Consider the following 22,297-nt stretch of genomic DNA (forward strand, 5'->3'; position numbering starts at 1 on the left):
AGAAAAATAGTTTTCCATGAAAGAAACTTTAAGTGGCATGTTGCTGCTGGTTCAAAAGGGGGAGCACCAAATACTGTAAAACTAATGTCAGATTCCAAGGGGATAGAGGGTGTTTAAAGGGGGGCTTTAATTGCAAAGCTCCTTTCATGAACACTTTACATAATCTATGAGAAATTAGTGAATGGTCTTCAAAGCCATTGTGGAAATTAGAAATGGGAGCTAATTGAACCTTAACTGTGGAAGCAGAAGCTCCTTGATCAAAGAGTAAGGCCAAAAATTCCAAACTTTTCAATTGGCGCAGAGAAAGGCTTGAGATCATTATCACACACACAAATTGCAAATCTCTTCCACTTGCTTAAGTAGAGTTTCCTGGTGGATGGACTATGAGAAGCCAGTAGAATTTTTTGAACTGAGGAAGCTAAATTCTTCTGCCTGGCAACTAAAGGAATTGGAGGAACCAGGCTGTAAGCTTGAGGCTTTGAAGATTGGGGCGCATCAGTCCCTGCAGGTGAGACAACAGATCCAGAACTGGGTCTAGAATCCACGGATGGTGAATTAAATGAGGCCATAGGAAGGGGAACCAGATATGTTGGGGACAAAAGGGGACAATGAGGATCACCTTCCTTCTCAGCCTGCTGGCTTTCTTCAACAAGAGAGGAATCAGAGGGAAGGGGGAAGGCACAGAGTATAACCGAGAGCCAATCAAGAAAGAGAGTGTCTCTTGGGGACTCCCCTTGAGGGGGAATTAGGGGAAAATGGCTGTTGCACTTGTTTTAGGGTGATGCAAAGAGATCACAGGAAGACTGACCCCAGCGACAGAAAATCTCCCTCATCACTCTGGGATTGAGAGACCACTCGTGAGGCAGGAAAATACATCTGCTCAGTTTGTCAGCAATCACATTAGAGTTCCCTGGCATGTGCATTGCTATTAGAAAGCGGTTGAAGGATATCACCCATTGCTACACTCTGAGAGCTTCCCAACACAGGGGATAACATTTAGTTCTGCTCTGTTTATTGATATACCAGACTACTGACATGTTGTCTGATTGGATTGCAATTGTTCCTAGAGGGAGGACATATTGAAAGGCTTGCAATGTAAGAGCACCACCCACAATTCCATGACATTGATATGCAGGTTGGACTCTATCAGGGACCAAGTGCCTTGGACTGTTTTTCCCAGATAATGCCCCCCCACCCCATCTGGGAGTTGTCCATGGTCACTATGGCCTTGGGTTGAGGGGAATGAAAGGATAGCCCAAAAGGATTTCCTCAGATTCCATCCACCAGGATAAGTCCTTCTTGCAGCGACTGGTGATAAGAACTGGGTACATCAGTGGATGGGTTAGATGGGTTAGACCATTGAGATGCTAGAAGCCACTGTAGTAACCGCGTGTGGAATCTCGCTAGTGGAACCAAGGTAATAGTCACTTCCATGGATCCAAAGACTTGAAGGACTAGAAGAGCTGGAGTCTTTTCTTTGGAAAGAATGACCTGTACTTGGGATTTTATCTTCTGTAGCCTGTGAAGAGGAAGGGAAGCTAAACAAGAGATGGTATTCAGACAAGCTCCTATGAATTCTAGATCTTGAGTGGGACTTAGCTGAGATTTTGATTGATTCACTGTAATGCCCAGATGAGTGAACAGGTGCAAAATGAAGTCTGCTGCATGAAGCTGTAGATGCCTGGTGGGAGTGGTGGTGATGAGCCAGTTATCTAGATAGGGAAACACCCAGAATCCGTGTAGTCTCAAGTGAGCTGTTACTGTTGCCAGATACTTGGTGAACACCCTGGGGGCTGTGGTGAGACCAAAGGGCAGCACTCTGAATTGGAAATGATGGGCTTCTAGCTAAAAGTGGAGGAACCTTCTGGAGCGTTTGTCCATCTTTATGTGGTAATAGACATCTTGAAAGTCTATAGAGCACATCCAATCATTATCGTCTAGAAAGGGAACTACAGACTGAACCATGACCATCTGGAATTTTGCTTGCTGAACAAACTTGTTCAGAAGGTTGAGATAGAAAATTGGTCTCAAGTCCCCTGTCTTCTTTGACACCAAAAAGAACTTTGAGTAAGATCCAGATCCTATCTAGTCTGGTGGGATTTCTTGGATGACTCTTTTTTCCCAGCAGCTTTTGAATCTTTAAGGCTGTCTGGTCCCTTTGATTGGGCAGAACATTGGGGAAGCTTCATTTTGATCTCAGAAAAAGAGTGAAGGGGATATGATAACTTCTGGTAATAATCCTCTGCACCCAAGCATCTGAAGTTATTTGTCACCAAGCTCTTGAGTGCAGTGAAAATCTTCCCCCTCACTGCTTCCAGAGGTAAGCAATTGGACCCCCTTTCAGGAATGCTGATAGGGCTGCCCAGAGAAAGAATATATGGACAACTGATTCTGTGGGCCACCTCTGCCTCAAGGTCGGTGTCTTCCATTAGAGCTCCCCCCTCTGCCCCGAGGGAAGCCTACACCACGTGTGTCCTGAAAAGGCCCTTGGGGTTTTCTGAACCAGATCTTACCGCTCCTCTGGTTCCTAGTGTAGGACTGTTGCGGAGTGGAAAAATGTATGCCCACTGCAGATAGGGTCTTTCCATCCTTCTCACACCTGGCTAGAGTTTCTTTGAGGCTGAATAAAAAAGATCCATCAAAAGAAGCATTGACAAAGGAAGACTTGAATGGCTCCAGAAACTCACACAAGTGCAACCAGGCATGTCATCTTACAGCAACACCTGGACCGCTGCCCTGGTCGACCCTTCAGCTACATGCACGATGAGCCTCATGGGTAAGTTGGAAATAGAGTCCGGGGTAGCTAGCTGAGAGGCCACTTTATCCTTGATCTCCTCAGACACAGCTCCTGCTAGGGTATCTTTTAGTTCCTTGATCATTCCCTTTGGAGCCTAGTGAAATGCGCCATAAAATTCAAGGACTTTAATGCGAAGGTCAATGAAGTGTATACTTGCTTTCTGAATCTGTCCATTGCTCTGGACTCTCGGTTTGGGAGATGAACAGAGGAACTCTCTTCAGCTAGTTCCTTTGTGGTGGCTGTTGCCACCACCATAGCATCTACTGCTAACCCCTTTGCGCAATGGTGGTAGTCCTCTGGAGCAGATAGTATTTTGTCAGGTCTCCGGGGAATTGGTTCAACAGAATCAGGAGCCTTTCAAGCCCCCTAAGCAATCAATTAAATAAGATCATCAGCGGTAGGGGACACACAAGAAGTAGATGGGTGGGCACCAAGGCTTGCAAGTACACCAACTCCTCAGAGTTAAGGTCTTTGAGCTTCTAGTTATCCCTCTGTTTCAGAATCTCTAGGATGTCTCCAAAGGAGATGTCTTCTGGAGGTGAAGTGGGGGGGGGGGCTCCCCATCATTGGAGTCCATGCCTTCCATGACAGATTCCTGAGGGGAATCTAAGTGTTTCCTCTTATACTTCCTTTTCCAAGGTAGCCCCTCAGTGAAAATCTCTGTGGTGGACTTGGAAGAAGAAGGGCCCTTTGCAGGGGTATTTTGCAGCCTAGGTGCCCACTGTCTGTGTGTGGAGGTTGGTGGCAGCTCTGGACATGAAGGAATCTTGGGGTAAAACTCTGACACAGAAGGGGCCAGCTGAGAGCCTGCAGAGGCCAATGTCCTCTCCATTATGTGGAAGGCAGGTAATGGAGAGGACATTGCCTGGAAGGCAGTCCCCCCCAAGGAGGGATGGGAGCCCAGAACTGAGAAAGACAACCTCGTAACCGAGGTCACCCCCACTCCGAGAACTCCACCTCTGAAGCAGGAGCCAAGGAACAGCCCACAGCTGCCAAGGTTCCCAGAGTCAAGGATGACTCCTAATAAAAAGCTGGAGCCGCTCCAAAACTCTCAGACCCGACAGTGGATCCATGGCCCCAGGAGTCCATTGGTTCCAATGGAACCAAAGATGTTAGGGCAGATCCATGAACTGGAGGAGGGAAGGCTGTCCACACCAGAGCAGCTGGAACCAAAGGAATCAGAGCAGGAAGCTCTAAACCCTCCGAGGAGGTTAGAGGAGGAACATTTGGTAGAGCCGTGAGAGAAAAAGCCCCAACTCCAGGAGGAAGAGGGGTCTGGGAGGAGACAGAAAGACCACTATCCACTGGGAGCTAATCCACCAACCTCACAATGTCTACTTCAGTGAGACTCCTGGAGGAATGGACAGATACTCCTGAAGAGGATTCAGGCCTTTCAAGGATAGGACTGGGGAGCTGCCCCATGAAGGGGTCAATAGAGGGAGAATACCTTGTCCTGGGAGTGAAAATTATTCTTGATTTCAGCACTGATGGAGGTTCCAAGATCTGCAGAGGCTCAGCAGGAGAGGTCAGCACCAACAGGGAAACTGAAGACATCGCTACCAAAGATGGCACTGAGGTTTGTGGTGCCATAGTGGATGAGGGCAAGGGGGTTGTCTGTTTTGAAAGTCTCTGAACCTTAATCTTTGGTTCCACTGAAGTGATGGGAATGGAAGGATTATGCTTCTTTGTTACCAGTACTGAAGGAGAGGTCAGCACCAAGCGACTTTTTTCTTGACACCAAAGTCCAATTTCGAGGGCGATGAATCAGCTTTGGACAAGGCTTCCTCAAAAGAAGACTTAATTATCCCTTTTAATATTAATTTATTCTTCATTCAACCAAGGCCCGGTTACTGAAGGCCTGGCAAACAGTACACTCCTGGTTCAGATAAGCTGGGCCCAAACAATATATGCAGGAAGAGTGCCCATCAGAGTTGGGCATTTTCCAAACACACTGCTGGCACCGTTTAAAACCCGTAGTGCCTTTAGATTTTTCAGCCATGTCGACAGATGCCAAAAAGGAAAGTAGCGGTCAACAGGGGACAAACAAACACACACACACACACACACACACACACACACACACACACACACACACACACACACACGCACACACACACACAGACACACACACACACACACACACACACACACACACACACACACACACACACACACACACACACACACACACACACACACACACACACAGAAAAACTACCAAAAATGGTACATAGGGTTACCTAAAAAGGTATAGAAAGGGAAAGATATTACCAACTATGGTAAGAGACAGCTACCTAAAGAGGTAGAGAAAGAAAAGGGAGGGGTACTACCAATGATGGTAGAGATAGAATACCATCATGTAGGGAAAAAGAAACACTCACTTGATTAGAAAGATGGTAGAGATATAGAAAATATGAATATAAATATCTAAACGTAGAAAAAGGCAAGATTAGCTGTTAAAAATACAATAAATTTTTACTTACCTACAAGAGAAACAGTTGATGTGCCTTGTGACAAGAGCAGCATATAAGATCTGAGGTAATATGGAGAGGGGTATTGTGGGTAGAATCTTGGCTCAAGAGTTTTTTGGATGGCATGAGCTATGTAACAGCTAAGCCAGGTCCAAGGATCGGAAATGTAACCCAAAGGTCAAGTATAAATGAAGCTTGACAACATCAGATTGGTTGTTTGTTTTACCACTCATTTTATTTAGGTGAAGGAACTTAAAGAGTGCTGGATCTTTCATAGTTCATAAGGCTAAACAGATATCACCCCTTAGGAGTCTGTATGACACTGCATAAAGAGGAAAGACTTTTAGTCTATCAAAGTAGCTAAGGTCATTGACACTTGAGAACATTTTGGTGAGGAAATGTTGAAGTTTCTCAAGCTGGTTTAGGTGCCTCGTGAGGTACATATGATAGATACATTATATTCAATAATAAGGCTAATAAGGAATGAATAAAGTAGTAGTATAACTTCTTCGAACTTTGATGAGATACTGTGAAGGATAAGCTGTGCAATGAGGAAGGATTTTCACACTATAATTAAGATGTGGTGGTCAAAGGAGAGGTTGTCATCAATATACAAACAGAGATGTTACATTTAAATGGCATATCATTATACGGTAAGCAGAAGTGATGCTAGATTTAACAAAGGAAACTATGCTGCATTTCTTGGTGTTAAGGGTAAGCCCATGATCAATACACTAATCATTATTTATATCAAACTTTGCTGGAGAATTGGAGTATCAGTATGTGAACTGATAACCACCTCCTGTTTGCAATCATCAGCAAACTTGATTATCCATAGTTCTATGATATCAGCTTTTATGCAAGACAAAATATATACGAAAGAGTACAGACCCAAGTTTAGAGCCCTATGGGACCACTGGTGACGTTTTTCTATCTAGAGCAAATCACCTTGATCTTAACAGCATAGGTGTTGTCAGACAACCAATTACCTATATAGCGAACTATGTATGGGTTAATGAGTTATTGTTGAGTTGCTACAGTTTGTCAATAATCCCAGTATAGGTGAATAGTGTCAAAAGCCTTGTCAAGGTTGAGATATGCCTTATGGACTGTATTCCACTTGTCTATGGCCTCAGTAATCCTCTCAAAGAACTTAATTAGGTTCCTCAGGCATGACCAGCCTTTTACAAAGCCAAATTAGTGTATATTATGGGACATAAGGTCACCTACATCATTGTTTTTATTATTTCTGCTATAATATGCTCCATAACCTTGCAAACAATACCAGTGAAACTAATAGAGCTGTAATACCCAGGCTCAGTAGAGAGGGGCACCTCTATGCAAGGGCAGCACTCTGCATGTCACGGACTTAACAAGTGAAGAGACTAGGCTGAAGAGTCGATAGAGGGGTTTTGCTGGCTGGGACTTTACACTTCTTAGCAGACATCCAGGAATGTTGTCAGGATCCATGGAAGTAGTATTTTTAATTTTGGAAATTACCAAAAGGACTTGTTCCAAACTGAGCTCAGAAGGGGAAGTGTAAGGGGAATCAAGAGAACAACGGAAGAGTGAGTGGAGTGAAGCTGGAAGAGATTTGTCCACAAGATTATTACCTATATCCTTGGGGTCAGAGAAGAAGAAGCCACTGGAAATAATTTCATTTCAGAATTAAAGGTTATTTCTAAGCTTCTTAATTCCTGATGAAGGATTTATGGTTTTCTTTTAAAGTAATTGCAATCCTAAATTACAGCTAGCCTTACGTTACCATTAACAGTATGTTTGAGAGACTTACATACCCATTTTAAATCCCTTACACAAAGATGAAGTGGAAGCTTTCAGTGATGGCCAGTAACTTTTTTTTTTTATAACAGAGTTTGCTCATGTGGTAGTTTCACCATGTTTGTTTAGTTCTAAACTTGCCTTTATGCATATGCTGGATTGGTATGAATGCTTCAATGTATCTATCGAAGACAGAGTAAAATTTAGGCAAGCAGGGAGCAGCCTCAGTTACAAATTGTAGTATTAATAAAATCAATAAAATGGTAAGCAATTAGTTTTGGAGTAATATCTGAATGTAGACAAGTTACTAGGGCCACAAAGCAGGTCTTTGTAGAGAAGATCACAGAAACATGGTCAGATTTAATTTGGAAGGGGGTAACAAGTGGGGTGGTACAACTGGGGAAATGTCTGTGAGGACAAGATCAAGAAGATTAATACCTATGGTGGACAGGGGAACAATTTGTTTAAGTGCATTGATGCTTATGAAATCCAGATGTCTCTATGTATATTTGTTGTTGTTAGTATGTGTGTATCAGTTTATGTGCAGATATTTGAAATCACACATAAGAAATTTATTCAGTTTAATTGTTAACATTTTTAACTGTATAAGATATTCTGCAATCTCTGAAGGGGTCATAGATTAGGACATATAATTGTCTATAATATGATAATTCATTTTGTTGATTGTAACTAGTACTTCAACCAGTTCCTGTTTGCATCATGCAAAATCTGGTGAAAGACACTGGGGCTATGAATAAATAAAAATATTGTCCCAGGGCTATGAATAAATAGAAATACTGCCCCACAGTTGCTGGTGGAACTGAATGCATGATAGGCATTACACACTGGAATTTAGGGAGTCCTAGCACTACAGCGGAACCAGGTTTCACTAAAGCAGATGGGTTCAAGGTTAAGAAAAGCCACAAGTTCAGAGATCTTGTTATTACATAAAAGGAAGTTCCAAAACCAACTGCCACAAAATAACTTTTCTTAGCATCAGTAGTAATGAAACGTAAAGTATCAGTAAAATAAATACTGTTACATTTAGATAAAATGCCCCAAGAATCTTTACATAAATAAATCATTTGGGACAAACTTATTTCAACTCATAATCAATGAATTTGGCGATGAGGTTAGTTTTTGAAACTCCAGCAGCTACTATCAATCTTAAAGGTGGGTTGTGTAAATCTTTATGCATTTTCAGTACTCCAGAACAGTGGGTACCAATGGTTCTTGTATGTATAAATAGTTGTATTGCTCAAGTGTTATTTGTCCTTGCATAAGCATATTGTATATAGCTATGTATCTGTCCCTGGAGGAGTGGTTTCAGCCCAGAAATTAGTACTTTATTGGCCATTTTGGGCTAATTTCTAGCTCTTTCATTTCCCTGCTATAAAACCCACATTAGCACGATTTTGCGTGCCGGGCAGCGCCGGTTAGCTCGGGTATAACTATTCCCAGCTCCACAAAGTCTACTCTTCAATTTTTCACTTGAAACTAGACAAACTTTCAACTTAAGCATTCAAACCATTCACTTCTCAGCCCGGCACTTGCTCAAAACTCATAGCAAGCACTAATAAACCTTACCACTAGACCCCCCCCTATAATGTAGAGAAGGACAAGGCTCTCTATTCGACCTTACCAGCCAATCAGTAAAACAGCTCACTGTACCTATCCAGGCATGTCCAAAGGGCAGTTTCAGGTGTACTCTCTGGACCAACAGGTGAATCTGGGCATTTTGAGACAATGTTACAACTGCCTCATGTACACAGACAACCCTCTCCTCCTACCACCAAACACTAATACATGCAAGAGATGCAATTATACAGCCAAACTAGAGACTAAGCTCTCTCAACCCAAGACTGGACCAGACAGTCAAGAGGAGAAGGGAATTACTTGCATCACACCACCAGTCTCACATAGACCCATGAAACCAGCACTGGCAAAAAACACACATAAATACACAAAAACATACTTGGAGGCTCTAAATAAAAATATGCAAAAGGAACAGGGACCTCCAAAGCAGACATCCAAGCAACCTCCACCCCCCCAACACAAACCATGAAACACATACTTCACAAAACCAGTGTGCCACACAATCACAGCCCTTAAGGCAAAATAACATACCCAACACACTAGTGATAGGCGACTCTATAGTCAGGCACACTGATGTCCCACTCACTAGGCTGAACAAGAAGAAGGTTACACATAACACAAGCACTCAGGTCACTCCAGAATAAGTACAAATATGACTCTGTCATTGTCCATGTTGGTGTGAATGACCTGAGCTGTACCTCCCTGGGCTACATGAAAAGAGATATGGAAGAGTTCTCTGATCACGTAGCCTAGGTCTATATGACCCTGATCCTGAGTAGCATCCTGCCTTCAGCAAGAATGATACCACTGTATAGAGAAAAAAATTATCAATTTCAACAATTGGCTAAGATTCTGGTGTCATTCAAAGGGGATCCAGTGTCTGTCAGCCTGGGATGACATGCTCGACAAGCCACTCTGCTTTGCTAGAGATGGCTTGCACCTGTCACCCTTAGGCTTTCGAATACTGGCCAATGCTCTTGCCACCCCCATAGTGCCTATTTTAGGCAAGGCTCAAAAGACAAACCCACTGCCGTAAATAGCACAAGTAACAAAAAACTGAGGGTAATGCTACTGAATGCCAGAAGTCTAAACCTCAAAATGCACGTACTCGAGGCACTCCTCAGTATGGAGAAAATTGATATATGTGCAATAACAGAAACTTGATTTAAGGCTCCAGAGAGCACCCCAGCACTACCAGGCTACAACTCATACCATACATTTTGGCCACAAGACCTGGACCAAAATAGAAAAGGCGGGGGCATATCCATATTCATCAAGGATACCCACACCTCCAGATTAGTGGCACAGCACGATGCTTCAGAGATCATCTAAGTGCAACTAACAATGGGCAAAACTGCAATTCAAATTGTAGCTTGCTACAGATCACCCACCATGTCCCAGGACCCCCATTCTGCATTTCTCGAAACACTGGGAAACATAAAGGTCCTACCAAACAACCTGAGATTGGGTGATTTCAATTAGCCAAACATTAACTGGGAGAACTGCTCAAGTACTAACTCCCTTGCCCAACATTTCCTAGAATTTATAAACTCAAATGCCCTGGATCAACTGGTCAACACCCCCACCAGACGTGACAACATATTGGACCTGGTCATCACCAACATGGGTGACCGGTGTTCCCCATCGGAGGTCAACCCCTCGCTGGTTAGATCTGACCATAAACTAATCACTCTGGATATCCACATTTGATTCCCACCCCCAGTCAAAGAAACCACCATGAAAACTTTTCAAAAGCAAACTTCACTTTACTTAAGACTGAGGTGGAAAGTTTCAAATCCCCCTTGCTAAAGGATAATGCTGCCCAAGCTGCAAAATCCTTTACTAATGCACTCTACGGGCACCAACAAGAATGCATGGATCTTGCTATCCCAAGCAAAGCCAAGACTCACTCCTCCAAGAAAAGGAACCCAATCTAATGGATCCCTGCCATAAACAAGCTATACAATAGAAGGAAGAAACTAGTACAAAAAAGAGTAAAATCCCAAGAAGGGAAGATCCCTGATCAGTATCAGCAAGAAACTATGATCCCTCATAAAATCATCCAAGGCTAGCTTCAAAAGAAAAATTGCCAAGGACTCCAAAGATAACCACAAGGCATTCTTTAGCTATGTCAAGAATCTAAGTGGCAATGCCCAGATCTGCTCGGAGTTAGTGCAGATGGCACAAAATACACTGAACCGACCGATATCGCCAACATCCTGGCAGACAGGTTCAGTGCAAACTTCACCCCCCTCTCACCCCCAAAAGGGCCCATAACTATACCAGAAGAATGTAGTGCCCCTGAAATCACAGACACTCAGGTTAAAACAGCCCTCTCCAAAGCCAAAAACACAGCATCAATGGGACTGGATGGTGTCCCAGGTTGTGTCCTACATGAGCTCAAAGATGAACTAACCCAGCACCTAAACACACTGTTCAAACTCAGCCTCTCCACAGGCTACTTGCCCATAGAGTGGCACACAGCAATGGTTATTCCAATCCACAAAGGTGGAGCCACAACAGACCCCGGGAACTATCATCCTATAAGCCTGACAAGCTTGGTCTGCAAGGCTACGGAGTGCTTCATCATGGATCTGGGACATTGGGAACCTCCAAACACTGGACCCTACCCAGTTCGGCTTTATTAAGGGCAGATCATGCCTCCTAAACCTGGTGGACTTCTTTGACACAGTTACCAAGGCTATAGATGAGGGAAAGGCGATCCACACAGCCTACCTAGACCTCGCAAAGGCCTTTGACACCATTCCCCATTCTGGTATTACAGACAACCTCACCAGCCTGAACATAAACCCCTATGTCATGAGATGGGTTGCCAACTGGCTCACGGACAGAACCCACATGGTAAGAGTTGTTGCAGCTAGGTCTGACTCTAAACCGGTTACAAGTGGCATTCCCCAGGGCTCAGTCCTAGGACGCCTCCTGTTTGGCATATACTTCTCAGAGGTACAGGCAAGCACAGGAGGACTATGGCTGACCACGTTCGCAGACAACTGCAAACTAGGGGCTATAACTGACTCTCCGGCTGACACAGATATCCTCCAAAAAGGTCTCACTGAGACAGATACCTGGTGTCAAAACCATGGCCTCAAGCTAAATGCCAAAAAGTGCATAGTCATCCCCTTTAGAAAAAAACAAAGTACCCACAAACTACCACATAGGTGGTAGCTCCCTAAATATAGAAGATGAAATAAGGCATCTGGGGACCCAAGTAGATAGTAATCTCTCCTTTGATAATCACATTGCCAAAGTGGTTAGAAAATCCTTCTACGTGGCCCACCTAAACAGAAAAGGGTTTGCATCCAGATCAAAAGAGGTCATTGTGCCCCTTACACATCACTCATTAGACCCATCATAGAGTACAACGCCCCATTTGGGATGTACCTTACAAGACACCTGCAGCAGGTGGAAAGACCACAGAAGTACCTCACCAAGAGGATCACTGGCCTCAAACAGATGCCCTATGCAGCTCGACTGAAGAAACTCCAGCTGTACTTGGTTGCATATTGCCTACTCAGAGGTTATCTCTGCCTGACATACAAGGCCATGTCAAACCCAGAATTGATGGACATGCTCCACCTAAAGAAAACCATATCCCCTCAAGCCACACACTCTAGGGATCTAAACCTCACCACAACAATAAATAGGACGTGCTGGAGGGATAGATTCCTGTCCCAGAGACTTCCCATGCTCTGGAACAAGATTCTAATCTACATTAGGCAGAGCTCCTCACTAACACTCTTCAAGACAAACCTTGACGAGTGGATGGGAAACATGACGTTTACCCCGGGGATCACTTCAGTGGCTCTGCTGGACAGAGGCACAGGGAACTAATCTAAGGGGGCGGTGAAAGCCAACACATTCCAGCTAGGCTTATAAATGCCTTTGGGCAGATAGCCTAGTACCTACATATGAACCTATGAACCTATGTCAATCTTCTGGTAAGCTATATTGAATTCGTTAAGGGAAGCTTCTTCAAAAGTCTCATCATACAATGATTTAAACATTTTTTGTATATAGTCCATTTTATTAACAATAATCAACCCTACCCCCCTCATCAGCTTTCATGATTCTAATATTAGTATTCGACTTTAAATCATAAATTAATACCTGATGTTCACTAGTAATATTCAAATTATCCCAAATCTTATAAAGGGAAAACATATGTCTAAAGTTGAGCTCACAAACCTGTTCAAAAACATATAATGAGGCATGAAATGGGGGGTTGAAGGTACTAGGTATCATTTCATCCCTCACCTATTTAACCATTATGCAAAAATAGAAGGTAAAAGATGGAGACTATTCCTGCCAAATTAGATAGGTCTGTTGACCAGTTCATCCCATGCAGATATACACACACTGGATCCCCCTAGAATGACACTAATTCACTTACCATTTATTGAAGCCAGTTATTTCATCCTTGAATTTAGGAATCATTCTCGATGATGGTAAAATGCTGCTCAATGCCACTGCCTTATCCTCTTTGAAGACATGAGCAGAGAGCTCAATGGTGTCTCTCTCTGCATCTTTCCCAGTGTAGAACACCTAAGATCATTCACCCTCACGTGAGCAATTACAAGGTCATAATTGTACCTGGGTGGTGCAAGGACCTAAGACACACCCCTAATCCTTGTACCACAGCTGTTCTTTGCAATTCTGGCAAGTGTAATGTCTGTACGCCACCAATGACTATGACATTTACAAGCTCACAGTACAGGTGACTCACTGAAATTGCAAGCATGGATGCAGATGCAGGTATGATGTTAGTATTTATGCTACATGGCTTTAGTAAGCTACTAGGATGCCTGGGAAGCTTAAGAGGCTTAGGAAAAGATTTCTTTACTACCTCGGCATATGTAGGAATAATGTTTTGGTGATATGGTAATGTAGTGCTGTTCTGGAGCTGTGTATTGACATTGGGTGGGATGGAGAGACTAGCCTCCAGTTTAAATAAATAGTTGCATCTCTTACAGGTGGACCTAGCCTGTGTAAGTTAAATTTTGTACTACTTCTCCCAGGCATTATTACATCTCTGAGCATCCCTCTCCCAGGCATTATATTACATCTCTGAGCATCCCTCTCTCAGGCATTATATTACATCTCTGAGCATCCTTGTCTCAGGCATTATATTACATCTCTGAGCATCCCTCTCCCAGGCATTATATTACATCTCTGAGTGTCCCTCTTCCAGGCATTATATTACATCTCTGAGCATCCCTCTCCCAGGCATTATATTACATCTTTGAGCATCCCTCTCTCAGGCATTATATTACATATCTGAGCATCCCTCTCTCAGGCATTATATTACATCTCTGAGGATCACTGGAAGATTTTGCTCAGTTTATTTTCCTCAACAGTAGTCTATATTATGTAGCCATCCTTATTTATATGTGTGGTTTATCTTGTACTATATTGTGTTTATGATACTTTCTTACAATATTGTTGCGGAAAAAAGCCCATGTGAACTAGTCTATCTATTTGTAAAATAAATATAGACTTTTCTAAAGAGACTATAATGAGATTTTGCTGTGTTACTTAGACATGGTGCTCATTTTTCTGCTATATCATTGTGATAACTAGATACTCTAAAGGTATCATGACTGAACATCACAAGTTTCCACAGATGACATAATTGGCTTACTTTTCTTTTAACTATAGCATAATATGTTTTCAATGAGAAGGTGTAGTGCCATGTCACTAATGCAAACGTAAAAGTTATTTTTAATTTACTTAAGGCATGAATACTATTAATGGCAGCATGTTTTGTATGAAACAATATAATTATGTTATTTTTTTAAAGTAAGCATAGCTATTACTGTGAATTAAATTTATGTGCAACCTATAGAAATAAACAAGTGAATTATTAAAGTGGACCTACAGAATGAACTGAACTTTCATATTAAATCTTATGCAGATTAGTGAAACAAAGGTAATATTTTATTTTTGTTATCCACAGCTAAACATCCAGAGATAAAAAGCTTGATGGGTCCTGATCCCTTTCTGAAATGGATTGTCACATTAATGGTCATCACTCAATTTGTGGCATGCTATTTTGTCAAGGACTTGTCTTGGAAGTGGATATTTTTCTGGGCATATGCCTTTGGAGGCTGCATTAACCACTCTCTAACCCTCGCTATCCATGATATTTCTCATAATGTGGCATTTGGGAACAAGGAAGCTAAGTGGAATCGAATTTTTGGAATTTTTGCCAACCTGCCTATTGGGATGCCGTACTCTGTTTCCTTCAAAAAGTACCATATTGACCATCATCGCTATCTGGGTGGAGATGGCTTAGATGTTGATATTCCCACTGAGTTTGAGGGGAAATTCTTTTGCACACCCTTCCGTAAAGTCATCTGGATGTTTCTGCAACCACTTTTCTATATCCTACGACCACTGTGCGTCAACCCCAAACCAGTTACCCAAATGGAAATTGTAAATGCTACAATTCAGTTTGCCTATGACTTGCTTATCTACTATCTCTGGGGTGTGAAGTCTTTTTTCTACATGTTGCTAGGTTCGATGCTTTGTATGGGAGTTCACCCAATTTCAGGACATTTTATCGCTGAGCATTACATGTTTCTTAAAGGTTATGAAACATATTCCTACTACGGCCCTTTAAACTGGCTAACTTTCAATGTGGGTTATCATACAGAACATCATGATTTTCCTAGCATTCCTGGGAGCAAATTACCACTGGTAAGACTGTACCTCATGTGTTTTCTTAACATCCATATGTTTTAATTTGCATTTGCTTGTTCTTTCCCATACCACCTCCATTTTTTCACATAACTATACCTTCCATTAACAAAAAAAACAAAGAAACCGTGTTGGGTAAAACCTTGGTGCAGAAATAAATCCAAATGAAAGGTAAAAAGTAAAAAATGCACCAAGATAACACACAGCAAACGTTTAATCACAGCAAAGTACAAAGTGGTAAGTGCTTTCACAACCGAAGTTGCTTCATCAGACACCACAGTAAAAAATGCACAGGTTTAAATAGAGATTCTAAAATGCCAATTAATCAATAAAAATCACACAATGATTAAGTAGCAGTGAAAAACAATTAAGCCTCATGCTCAAACTAAAAAAAGCATTGCTTAAAAACATTGCTTAAAAACATTGTACAAGAAGGAATCAAATACTATACATGAGAAAGCACTTAAAAAACTTATAAAATCATTATAAAACATGGAAAAATACTAGGCAGGAAAAAGTTAAATAGAATACTTGGAAACTAATAGCTAAATACATTAGACTAATTCTGAAAGAACTTAGCTAATCTTAATGCTTGAGATGTCTAGCCTTTAAAAAAGGGACCAAGGAAGTAATAGCATTCAAACCAGGATACTTTTCAGCATTAAGTTTCAAAATCCACTTCTGTTCATGTCCCTCTGTGATATTCTCAATGTCACCACCTCTGGGGTTTCTATGAATATGTTGTAGAACAAAGAACTTAAAGGAATGAGAACGGCCATTGGACATAACATGATTGGCTAGAGCATTTGATGGTTTATTATTACTAATATCTCTTAGGTGGTCTAGAATACGATCTTTAAGCATTCTATTTGTTTTTCCTACATAAAAAGCAGGACATTGTACACAAAAACAATAATAGACCACATCTGTAGATCTGCAATCAGTGTATTGATTAGTGTACAAAGAAAATGTCCTAGTAGGATGTACATATTTATTTTTGCTATATATAAATTGACAAGCACTGCAATTCCTGCATGGAAAAGTACCATGCTGATTGGATCTAATAATAGTTCTAGATAATTCACCATGATGCTGAAAAGTATGCTGATTTGTCCTTCTTGTACAATGTTTTTAAGCAATGTTTTTAAGCAATGCTTTTTTTAGTTTGAGCATGAGGCTTAATTGTTTTTCACTGCTACTTAATCATTGTGTGATTTTTATTGATTAATTGGCATTTTAGAATCTCTATTTAAACCTGTGCATTTTTTACTGTGGTGTCTGATGAAGCAACTTCGGTTGTGAAAGCGCTTACCACTTTGTACTTTGCTGTGATTAAACGTTTGCTGTGTGTTATCTTGGTGCATTTTTTACTTTATACCTTCCATTACCCATTTGTGCAATGGCATTGGAGGCTGAAGTAAGTAATATATTGGAGATGTTGCAGGAAAAGCGAGCTTAGCCAGTAGTTAAGTCAGTCTGCACATTGACAGATGAGTTTTCCTCCAACCCATAATAGACAACATTAGTAAACAGTAACAGCTGCAATTGGGCCACAGATACAGGAAAAGGGGAAGACAGTTGAATAAGAGACTGAAGCAAGGAAGATAAGATGATGGGCTTCTAGCCCAAGATTCTACCCTACTACAATAATGGGGAAGCCATTTCCAGTAACCCAGACAAGCATCGTCTGGTAAAACAAACAGTAGGCAATTTTCTAGCTACACACATTAGTACTACATAAACTAGTAGCACTAATTTAGTACATTTATGGTGTATGTTTATTGCATATGTACAACACCATACTCAAATCTCCAAAACACTTCCTTCTGCAAATGCATATATCACTACAACCAGAAGTACTAATTCACAGTACTCAAAGCAGAAGCTGATTTTGTTTACAAAAGAGCTTTTGTGAAATGCGTATGTCTAAGAATACATAAAGGTATATATATATTTGATTAAGGTTACTAATGTGACAGGCCAGCAACATGAGCAGTGATAGCTTAAATATAAGCTCCATATAGGGAGGGCACAAGTTCTGCCATGCAGTGGCGACACAAAAGGGTATCAGACCTTTCTTTTTTTCTTTCTTTTCTTGGTCCAGGCATAAGCAAGGTGTGATGAGACACAGGGACAAGACATGGGTGCTGAGTATAGCTGTAGCAGAATGTCATACATGCAGCTTCACATATATGGGCACTGCTATGTGCAGGGGTGGATAGCACTGACCCATCAGTTCATAGGTTCATAGGTAGGTACTAGGCTATTAGCCCTAGGGCCTATATAAGCCTAGCCAAAAAGATACCCTGGCTTTTGCCAACCAAGAAAATAATTTTCCTGTGCCCCTGTCTAGCGGAGTCACAGAAGTGATCCCCGGGGTGAATTTCCTATTTCCCATCCAATCATCAAGATTTTTCTTGAAGAGTGCTAATGAGGAGCTCTGTTTGACATAGATAGGTAGTTTGTTCCAGAGTATGGGAAGTCTCTGGGACAGGAATCTATCCCTCCAGCATGTTCTGTTTATTGTGCTGACAAGGTTTAGGTCATTAGAGAGTGTAGCTCGGAGGAATTGGAATTTCTTTTAAATGGCGCATGTCCAGCAGCTCTGGGTTTGACATAGCTTTGTATGTCAGGCAGAGATTGCCTCTGAGTAGGCGATATGCAATGGAGTAAACCTGGAATTTTTGAGACGGTCTGCGTAGGGCATCTGTTTGAGGCCAATAATCCTCTTTGTGAGGTATTTCTGCAGCCTTTCCAGTTGTTGTAGATGTCTTGTGAGGTACATACCAAAAGGGGCGTTGTACTCTATAATGGGTCTAATGAGTGATGAGTAGAGGGGAACAATGACCTCTTTTTTCCTGGATGAGAAACCTTTTGTGATGAGGTGTGCTGCAAAGAAGGATTTCCTGACTACTGTGGTGATGTGATTATCAAAGGAGAGACTACTGTCCATATGTGTCCCAAGGTCTCTTATCACACTGTCAGTATTAAGTAGACTACCACCTATGTGGTAGTTCATGGGTACAGAGTTTTTACCAAAGGGGATGACAATGCACCTTTTGGCATTGAGCTTGAGGCCATGGCATTGACACCAGGCATCTTTCTCAGTGAGATCCTTTTGTAGGATGTCCACATTGTTAGGAGTTTCGATTATGGCTCCTAGTTTGCAGTCATCTTCTGTGTTAGCCTGTACTTCAGAGAAGTAGATACCAAACAGGAGAGGACCCAGGACTGAACACTGTGGTATCCACTTGTCACTGGTCTGGTCGGATTTGGAGTCTGCTACTTTCACAGTGTGGGTTCTGTCAGTGAGCCAGTTGGTAACCCATCTTGTGACATAGGGATTTATACCTAGTTTAGTGAGTTTATCTATAATTCCAGAGTTGGGGATGGTGTTCAAAGCCTTGGGGAGATCTAGATAGGCTATGTGAACCACCTTACCCTTGTCTATGGCTTTGGTGACTGCTTCAAAGAAGTCTATCTGGTTTAGGAGACATGATCTGCCTTTTACAAACCTGAACTGGGTGGGGTCCAGAGTTTGGAGATTACCAATGTCTTTGTTTATAAGTTCCATGATGATACATTCCATGGCCTTGCAGACCAGGCTCATCAAGCTAATGGGGCGTTAGTTCCTGGGGTCCATGGTGGCTCCCCCCTTTGTGGAGTGGGATAACCATCACTGTACACCATTCAGTGGGCACAAAGCCTGAGGTGAGGCTATGATTGAACATGGTACTAAGGTGGGGTGCCAGTTCATTCTGTAGTTCATGTAGAACGCAGTCTGGGATGTTGTCAGGTCCCATGGATGCTGTGTTCTTGGCTTTGGAGAGTGTGTTTTTTACCTGTGCAGCCATGATTACAGAAACTTTGCATTCTTCCAGTAAAGAGATGGGCACTTTAGGGGGTGAGAGGGGGGTAAAGTTAGCAGTGAACCTATCTGCCAGGATGTTGGCAATATCAGTTGGTTCTGTATATTTAGTGCCATTGTGCTGTAATTCAGAGCAGATCTGAGTGTTGCCATTGAGATTTCTGACATAGCTATAGAATGCTTTGTGGTTATCTTTAGAATCAGTGGCGATTTTGTTTTCGTAACTAGTTTTGGAAGATTTTATGAGGGATCTCAGCTTCTTACTGAGGCTGACTAGGGAGTTCCTTCAATCATGGGATTTTACTCTTTTTTGCAACAATTTCTTTCTTTTGTTGTAGAGTTTGTTTATGGCAGGGGACCCCCAGATTGGCTTCCTTTTTGGAGGATAGCATCTTGGTTCTGTTAGGGATAGCACAATCCATGCACTTGTGTAAGTGCTTATAAAATGCATTTGTGTAGGATTCAGCAGTCGTACCTCTATTGTCCGTCTGCATGGGTGTCGTGAAGTTTGCCACTTCTGTCTTAAGAAGCGTCAAGAAATGAGGAGTGGGAATCCTGGGGCATGGTGAGGGATCTGTAGCAAGCTACAATTTGGATTGCGGTCTTACCCAGAGATAGTTGTACTTGGATAATCTCGGATGCATTATGCTGAGCAACTAGCCTGGAGGTCTGGATATCCTTAATGAATATGGACTCACCTCCACCTTTAGTCTTTCAGTCCAAGTTAGGTGCCTGAAAGGTGTGGTATAAATTATAGCCTGGTAATGCAGGGGTGCTCTCTGGAGCCTTGAACCAGGTCTCTGTCACTACACAAATGCTGATGTTCTCCATTTTAAGGAGTGCCTCGAGTGAGTGCATTTTGAGGTTTAGACTTCTAGCATTACCCTCAGATTTTGCTTGCTTGTACCTGTTACAGTGGTGAATTTGTCATTTGAACCTTGCTTAAAAAAGGCACTAGAGGGGTGGCAAGAGCCTTAGCGAGTATCCGAATTGTGTGAGACAGATTTTCTCTCACACAGTCCAAAGATTTTATAGGGGCGAACTTCATTTCGAAACTGTTTATTTTTCATGATTTTTTTTTCCAGTGAATTGCTTTACAACATATTGTTGTGACAGTTAGAACATGAATCAGACTTCCAAAAACAATTAAAAAAGCTGATTTCTTTCTTGTCTAATACCTGCTTTTATATGTAAATACATATATCTTTTGGGTTAATTAATTGTTTATTTGGTATGTACATATAGAAGAAAATTTTCTGCCTGAAGTTATGCTTTCAGAAATTCATTTCTACTTGCAAGCCTTCAGTTTCTTATCTTCCTGCAATACAATACTTAATTAATTAATTATCTTGCATTGTCTTGGAAGCATGGTCAAAGTACAATCACAGTATTGGTTTATTTCAGTGATACAAAGATCCTTTTTTCTTATGTTAAAACACTATACTTTTTGTGAGAGAGTAATACCATCAATCCACTCATTCATGTGGTCCTGTCCTAATAGAATATCACTTGCAAACATAAAGCAGAAATAAGAAGAAATGACAAAGTTATTTCACTGAGTTAAACATCTGTTTGGTTATTCAATTGTTAAGTTATCATCTCAGTACTATTTGGGATTAACCTTATTCACAGGTCACAAGTGACATCATTACAGTTCATTCATTTATTCATTGACTCACTACTTGCTTACTTAATTGATTGAGCTATCTTTTTACTTGTTATTTCAAGCAGATGAGTGAACTGGACTTCTCAGGCCATTTTTAGCCACAACCTTAGTTACAAAAAGCAGAAGAAGTTGAGGCTTTAAGGTTCTAAGATCCTTGGTGGCACCACCAGTGGTACATGACTGTAATCCAGCTGACCTGTAAGCTATACTTTTTCTTTTGGCTTTTCCCGGTTAGGGGTCGCCACAGCGGAACTCTGGTCCGTTAATGATTGGCAGTAGATTTTTACAGTGCTGAGATGCCAGCCCATTCATGCATGTCTTTTGAATGCCACTCGACCACGGGGAGGACATGCAGACTCCACACAGAAGGCGCTCCAGCCAAAAATCGAATGGGAGAACCTCTTGCTGTGAGGCGACAATGCTACCGCTGCACCACCACGGCTTAGCTTCTATTTAAATACTAAGGTATTCTTGACCACTATTAGTAGAGTAAAAAAGTAACAAAAATATAATAAACATTCACGGAGATCTCTCTGTAGGTTTAAATCATCATCCAGTTTACTTCTTTATGAGCACTTTTGTCATAAACAGAGATCAGATAATAAAACTCTTAGTTTGCAGTAGCTTAAATGCTCTTGAAAAGGGGGTAGTGGGCCGGGCTACCCAGCATGATTGGTTGGTGGGATGAGAAATCTAACTGGTTAGAAAAATGTGCCTCAGACTGGAGGAGGAGAAGAAACTCCCTTATTAAATTATGGATACTGATTGGTGTGGTTGCTGTACTCCTGGATCCCCTTATCAGGAACAGTTTACAATCAGAAAAAAAATTGAATAAAAACTTAAATATGGAGATACCACAGCTAAATAAAAATTGTCCTTAACAGTGGCCACTTCTTCACTTAGAGATTTAGAGCATTTAGAGATTTTTATTTTTTATTTTTGGTCCATTGTTGTTGATGTTGTTGCTGAGGAAGTCAAGGAAGAAAATGTCCAAATTTGTTGCAACACCACTATCCAGAAATCAAATAAGCTCCAGGATAGAAATAAAAGTTTTTTGGAAGTCCTAGCCATGCTTTCACTTCTGAGAGGGAAGCTTCTTCAGATTACCAGAGATGAAACAAATGGTCACAAAAATCAAGAAAAAGCAAACTATTAACATAATAAACACAATTTTATGTTGCATAACTAGTGGTGGTTGTAAGTTGTGGCTTGCCACAAATCTTCACTTAATGAGCAGCTAAACAGGACTACGTACCACGTGTCCTCTAGGAGGCTGTTCCTGTGATAGTCAGTCCCGCATACAGTAGAACTCTTCCTAGCTGGTCCAGCCTTCCATCTAGTGGGCACTCCCACTAACCATATTGTAGCATGCCTATAAATGAAGGTCAGAATTGGTGCTTCAG

General features: G+C 41.6%; 1 protein-coding gene across 1 annotated transcript in view; it reads left to right on the forward strand.

The window, feature by feature from the left end:
* The window catches only part of LOC122815035 (sphingolipid delta(4)-desaturase DES1-like), a 375,413-nt gene that overhangs the window by 280,364 nt on the left and 72,752 nt on the right, over window positions 1-22,297 (forward strand). The window contains exon 2 of the mRNA XM_044087314.1: window positions 14,618-15,360. Coding sequence (XP_043943249.1) covers window positions 14,618-15,360 — 743 coding nt within the window. The remainder of the gene's footprint in view (window positions 1-14,617; window positions 15,361-22,297) is intronic.

The sequence above is a fragment of the Protopterus annectens genome, chromosome 1.part0 (genome assembly GCF_019279795.1).
Source record: "Protopterus annectens isolate FY-2018-M chromosome 1.part0, PAN1.0, whole genome shotgun sequence".
In the NCBI taxonomy this organism is placed as follows: domain Eukaryota; kingdom Metazoa; phylum Chordata; order Ceratodontiformes; family Protopteridae; genus Protopterus; species Protopterus annectens.